At 52.7% G+C, this 6672-nt stretch overlaps 1 protein-coding gene across 3 annotated transcripts in view; it reads right to left on the bottom strand.

The window, feature by feature from the left end:
- Nucleotides 1-2518, bottom strand: part of VAMP2 (vesicle associated membrane protein 2) — an 11559-nt gene extending 9041 nt beyond the window's left edge. Inside the window, exons 1-5 of one of the 3 annotated variants that reach the window (XM_003791115.3) lie at nt 2384-2518; nt 1751-1871; nt 1103-1261; nt 967-1018; nt 172-379 (exon numbers count right to left, since the gene is read on the bottom strand). In XM_003791115.3, the coding sequence (XP_003791163.1) occupies nt 363-379; nt 967-1018; nt 1103-1261; nt 1751-1871; nt 2384-2385 (351 nt within the window). In that variant the 5' untranslated portion in view covers nt 2386-2518 and the 3' untranslated portion in view covers nt 172-362. Of the gene's footprint in view, nt 1-171; nt 380-401; nt 1019-1102; nt 1262-1750; nt 1872-2383 lie in introns of those variants that run through there. The other 2 variants (XM_023514070.1, XM_012806016.1) reach the window with 2 other exon arrangements.
- Between the last annotated feature and the right edge of the window lie 4154 nt (nt 2519-6672).

Below are 6672 nucleotides of genomic sequence, written 5' to 3'. Positions count from 1 at the left end.
AGAGAGGAGAGGAGAGGAGAGGAGAGGAGCTATTGCATAGCAGATGCAAATGAAGGAACTTGGGACTAATCAGGAAGAGAAGGATAGGGAAAGAAGGAAAGAAAAAGGAAGTGATGGGAACCTCAGGAAGGGGTGTTAAGGACAACCGGAAAAATCTTCTAGTAATAAAACTACAAACAGACCAAATATATATAATATTATATATGTATAAATAACAGCTGGCTATTTACAGGGGGGCACACACACAGACACACACACATGGATCCAGGGGAGGGGGGCTGAAAGATATGGCTGAGAGGTGAAGGAACGTCTGGGGGTTGGGGAAGAGGCCCTTCTCTAGGCAGGGCAGACTCCTCAGGGATTTAAGTGCTGAAGTAAACTGTGAAGAGAGGGAAAGAAGACCAGGAACAGGGATGGGGGTGAGAGAAAAAGAGAAAGAAAGTAGTTGTGTCAGGCCTGGCCCTCCTCCAATCCTCCCCACTCCCCAGCTGGCTGACATCCCTTCCCCTCTTTTGGCATCAATTTCTCATCTGTAAGCAAGGGGGCTGGGTAGGTAGGTTCTGAGGTCCCCTTAATTCTACAGTATGACCCTACTCCTCAAGGCCTCTGAGACCACGAGATCTCAGTGGGATGCCTGGCTTCCTGGTCATATCCTAAAAAGTCCCTGGGCCTTTCCCCCACTGCCCAATTCCAGGGTTCCCAGACTGGGCTCTTAGGCACAAAGAGTCCTCCATAGGTACATCAGCTTTCCTATTTCCAAAATTTTAACAGAAGTTACCCAGAAAAAGGCAAACTGCAGGATAAACATCATCAAGGTTTTTGGCTCTAGATGAATTAGAACTGCCATTAGCAGCTATACATGCTTTTTGCTGAAGAGTAAAAACTAGGTTAATGACCTTCGATACCCAGAATCCACTGGGGAAACCTCTCCAGAGAATGGGCCCTAGCCACTCCTACCCCACTCACCGATGATGATGATGAGGATGATGGCGCAAATCACTCCCAAAATGATCATCATCTGGGGTTAAGAGGAGAGGGTTAGTGAGACAAGCCATGATACCCCCATTCACCCACCTGTCCTCCCACCTGTCCTCACCCTTACCTTGAGGTTTTTCCACCAGTATTTACGCTTGAGCTTGGCTGCACTTGTTTCAAACTGGGAGGCCCCTGCCTGGAGTGCATCTGCACGGTCGTCCAGCTCTGAAAGCTTCTGGTCCCGCTCCAGGACCTTGTCCACGTTCACCCTCATGATGTCCACCACCTGGAAGAGGGGCCCACGAGGCAGGGGGTGTGCCAAGGCCCGCCCCAACAAGGGCACTCCTCAAACACGTGCCCATTGTGCCACATAGGGAACATGCACCCTGATGCTGCCAGGCTAACATGCCAAGGACACACACAGAACATGCCTAGCACACCTGGGGACATGCAAGAAGCACACATCAGGGGCATGCAGATAGCCAGACATCTCAGATGTCATAGCAACACCCTCTATCTATCCAGTCTCAGGCCGTCTGTCCATCACTAGAGCACACCTGCCCAGGCTGGCACACCCCAGGCTAGCAAGGCTGATTAACATCCCAGTGCCCTTCCAACTGCGTGCTGAGAGGGAGAAAGGGATGGGGCATAGTATGTCTTTGTCCCCAAACTCACAAACATGAACTGTCATCACCCCCAACCCAAGATGGGCCCTCAGACCTGTTTGCCAACCCCCAGGGTCCGTCCCATTGCCTTTGAATCCCCCTACACTCACCTCGTCCACCTGGGCCTGGGTCTGCTGCAGTCTCCTATTACTGGTGAGGTTTGGAGGGGGTGCAGGGGGACCACCCTCCCCAGCTGGGGCAGCAGGGGGGGCGGTGGCAGCGGTAGCAGACCTGAGGAGTAGGGAGGGATTAAGACCCAGGACTTGGAGCCTCTGGCCCCGCAGCCAGGGCTCCGCCCATCCACCTGTCCATCCATCGTCCCTACCGTCTTTTTCGGAAGGAAGGCCACCGATGGAAGCCTTGGTCTCTGTTCAGCCCCACCACCAATGAGCTGCATGACCTTGAGCGAGCCCCCCTCCCCCTCCGGGACTCAGTTTCCCCGCCTGTCAAATCAGGGCGACCTCAGACAGGATCTGGGGTCGACCCGAAATGACAGGCAGCCGCGGCGACAGGGGTGGGGCGGTCAGACACTGGGTCTGTTCCCTCCCGCGGCCATCGCCAGTGCCGGGCAGCGCGGGACGCAGGGCTCCCCGGCCTCCCGCGCGCAGTCACGGGCGCCAGCCTGGCCCCGGGGCTCGGGGGACGCGGGGTGCGGAAGGGACCCCGGAGGGACCCCGCGTCTGTTCCCCAAGGGTGGAGGTGGGCGCAGGGAAGCGCGTGCGGGCGGCAATCGGCCGACTCACATGGCGGGGACAGCGGGCGGAGGACTTGGCAGCAGCAGTGATGGCGGCGGCAGCTGCAGCTCGCGCTGGCTCCGACTGGCGCTGGCTGCCCGGGACGGGAAGATGGCGGCCGCACGTCACCCGCATCCGGGCACTGCGGGCGGGGGCGGGGCGCGACAGGAGACTCCTTGGGAGCGGGGCCGCGGGGGCGGGGCTCGCTGGGCGGGGGTCGTGGAGGGCTAGGCAACCGGCCTCATGTCTGGTTGACCAGAGACCTCCCAGGGCACTAGCGCTACCCCAAGGCTGACTGCTGTGGCTCCCCCAACCCACCGCCACCCTGCCCTATCTTACCACAGCTATTCACAGCGCCCCCAAATCCTCTGCCACCTGGCACGCCGCAGACGGACCCCACACCTCATTCCCAGACCGCATCCTCCCGTATCAATCAACCGCATAAGCCAGACCGCACCCCATACAGGCCAGGGACCCAACACCAGATGACCTGCTTACAGCATTTAGGATGAGCAGGGGGTAGGAAATCAGAGGTGGCTTGTGCAGGTATGGGGGCAATGCGGACAGCTAGGACACTGCTGCTTCGGGTGGAGTAGAGCGGTGGGAGTTGCACTCACCCCACCACCTGAGAATTCATCACTTGAGAATTCAAGTGGAATTTTCAGAGGTCTGGGGCCCCTGGTCAATGAGTAGGGGGGTATGAAGAAAAGGAGAGGAAGTAGTTTCTTTCGCCCTAACCAAGTCCCAGAAAGGGCTGCAGAGTGTGAAAGCTGCCTCTCCTCACAAGTGAAATACAGACCAGGGGTACTTGGCAGGCAAAGCTGGAGCAGGTCCTGCTCAGGCTGGGCAAGCGAAGGACCCCAGGGATGAGGGCATGAGGTTGTCCCATGAGGCCACTTCACTTGGTGGCTGCTGGCTGGCCAAAACCTAGCTTTGCTTCCAGATTTGGATAGCAGCCCTGGCTATAGAAGAGGGTTCAGCTTTCGATCCCAGGCGCAGGGCCTAGGCCAATAAGATAGGCTTGCTTTTTTTTTTTTTCTCTCTCTTTCTTTAAAAGAGAGAAGGACAGTGGGCAAGTACAGCAAGGTTATATGGTGCTACTTTACTGAGGATTAGCATCACATATGTGATCTTTGACAGTTCTTCCCTTCCTCTCTGGACCCCAAGTAAGTTACATATGCAGGCACTAAATATATAATAGTGCATATTTGTTAAATGGATTGATCTGGATAACATTGTAGCAGATTGTCCACAGCTTGGTCCATCTCTGACTGGTCTCCATTTAAGGGAGGGAACTCTAAACAAACGCAGCAGCTGTACACCCTCCCACCCAGTTTGTCAGAGAAAATGGAACCAGAGCAGCTGTCTATCTGGTGGGGTGGGTCAAAGCAAACCTCAAGGGGGAAGGAGGCATTTTAGGAGAGGCCTAGTAGCTCAGGGTGGGTGCTTCCTACATCCACAGAAGTGGAGGAGGAAGGTTGGTGGCCTTGATCTCTGAGACAAACAGGAGACGGCTTCTTCCCTCCCCCACCCAGGATTCTCAGAGCCTCAGATGTGAGATACTCCTCCATTGCAGTGCCCCACCCCCTCCCAGCAGAAGCCCAGGGATGGCTGTGTCACCAGAGGTGTCATTTCCCAGCTGTCTGGAGGTGGTGAGTGAGCAGGGAGTGTGCGTGCTGGGTGTGGGGACTCAGCCAGATCTAAGATAAAATACTTTTGGCTCCCTCCTCCTCCAAGGGGCAGCCAGATCCCCATCCTTGTGCTCTAGCACACAATGTCTGGGGTGGCTCAGCCTATGTGTTGAGCAAGAAAAGAGCAGCTTCCATGGGGTCTCAGATCATGCTGTGGGGTGCTGGCTCTTTACTTTCTAGTCAGAGAACAAAGATACCAAATTCCAGCTTTTTTAAGTTTAAAAGCCTCAGTGTCTGGGCATGAGGCAGGTAGGATTGGAAGGAGGAGGTAGGCCCAGAGAAAGCCCCCATCCCCACCCCTCACATGTGTAGGGGGAAACCTAGTGCAGGACCAGGCAAGATGTTAGATACTGATTTAGGGGTGGTGTGGAAGGGAGAGGGTCCTAGGCAAATCTGAGGAGCTGAGGCCATGGGATGTGGCTTGGAAGTCTGGCACACTGCTGTTACTCTTAGCTCCTGGGATGGCAGCAGCAAAGTAGAAAAGAGAGCACACATGGCCCGTGGAGGTGGGGGGCCCAGGAGGAGTCATTTCAGAGAGAGGGCTCCCACTGAGCAACCCCTCCCTACCTTATCTAGTGCCAAGAAACACCCCAAATTTAGATCAGTGGTGGAGCGGGATGACTGGGTTCACCTGGAAATGGATAAAAGAGTGTTTTCTGTAAGCAGGTAGAATGAAGACCCCATATAGAGGTCAGCTGAACATAGAAAAATAATGTATTTGGATAAGAGAGATGTGGCATCTGCATTTACCAGCTGTGGGATTGGCCCACTCCCAGGGCTCATTCAAAGGATGGAGAGAGCTTAAGGTGATTCTGTTGTAGGCAACTGAGACCAACCAATAAAGCCTCAATAAAAGCTTTATTTTTTATTTTTTTGAGACAGGGTGTCACTGTGTCACCCATAGTAGAGTGCTGTAGCATCACAGCTCACAGAAACCTCCAACTCCTGGACTCAAGTGATTCTCCTGCCTCTGCCTCCCAAGTAACTGGGACTACAGGTGTCCACCACAACACCTGGCTATTTTTTGGTTGCAGCTGTTATTGTTGTTTGGCAGGCCGGGCTGGGTTTGAACCCACCAGCTCAGGCGTATGTGGCTGGTGCCTTAGCTGCTTAAGCCACAGGCACCAAGCCAATAAAGGCTTTATTTTATTGGTTTTTCCTCTTCAATTACTGGTTTAGAAGATAGAGTAGAAAGAGGCTGGGTCATTCCCACACTGACTCATGAACTTGCTCCTCCCAAATGAGTCAAACCTGACTGAACTAGTAATTAAAATCAGGGATCTTGTGTGTCCCTCAACACAGCTTGTAAAGACAAGGTTCTAAACCAGGTGCAGTGGCTCATGCCTGTAATCCTAGCACTTTGGGAGGCTGAGGTGGGTGAATTACTTGAGCCCAGGAGTTAGAGACAAGCCTAAGAAATAGTGAGATCCCATCTCTACTAAAAGTAGAAAAATTAGCCAGGCCTTGTGGTGGGTACCTGCAGTCACATGGGGAGGCTGAGGCAAGAGGATCTCTTGAACTCAGGAGTTTGAGGTTGCTGTGAGCTATGATGATGCCATGGCACTCTAGCCAGGGTAACAGTGAGACTTGGTCTAAAAAAGAAAGAAAAAGAAGGAAAGAAAGAAAGAGGGAAGGGGAGGGGAGTGGAGGGAAGGGAAGGGAAAAAGAAAACGAGAAAGGGAAGGGAAGGGGAAAGGAAAGGGAAAAAATACAATACATCTCATCAATAAAATAAAAAACAAAGACCATATGATTCTCTCAATTGATGCAGAAAAAGCCTTTGATAATATCCAGTACCCCTTCATGATCAGAATTCTTTTTTTTTTTTTTTGAGACCGAGCCTCAAGCTATCCCCCTAGGTAGAGTGCTATGCACTCACAGCTCACAGCAACCTCCAACTCCTGGGCTCAAGCGAGTCTCCTGCCTCAGCCTCCCAAGTAGCTGGGACCGACCACAGGCGCCCGCCACAACGCCTGGCTATTTTTTGGTTGCAGCCATCATTGTTGTTTTTGGCAGGCCTGGGCTGGATTCGAACCCGCCACCTTAGGTGTATGTGGCTGGCGCCTTAGCTGCTTGAGCCACAGGCGCTGAGCCCATGATCAGAATTCTTAAGAAAATAGGCATAGAAGGGACATTTCATAAACTGATAGAGGCCATTTACAGCAAACCCACAGCCAATATCATATTGAATGGTGTAAAATTGAAAACATTTTCACTCAGATCAGGAACGAGGCAAGGATGCCCACTGTCTCCACTGCTATTTAACATAGTAATGGAAGTCTTAGCCATTGCAATCAGGCATGAGAAGGTGATCAAGGGTATCCAAATAGGGTCAGAGGAGATCAAACTCTCACTCTTTGCTGATGACATGATCCTATACATGGAAAATCCCAGGGACTCAACTTCAAAACTTTTGGGGGGGGGCAGTTTTTGGCCGGGGCTGGGTTTGAACCCGCCACCTTCAGCATATGGGGCCAGCATCTTACTCCTTTGAGCAATAGGCACTGCCCAACTTCAAAACTCTTAGAAGTGATCAAGGAATACAGCATCTCAGGATACAAAATCAATACTTACAAGTCAGTAGCTTTTATATACACCAACAATAGT

This window comes from Otolemur garnettii, unplaced genomic scaffold (genome assembly GCF_000181295.1).
Source record: "Otolemur garnettii isolate 467f Iridium unplaced genomic scaffold, OtoGar3 scaffold00046, whole genome shotgun sequence".
Taxonomy (NCBI): domain Eukaryota; kingdom Metazoa; phylum Chordata; class Mammalia; order Primates; family Galagidae; genus Otolemur; species Otolemur garnettii.
Note: the sequence above shows the minus strand (reverse complement) of the source record. Positions and strands in the feature narration are given on the sequence as shown.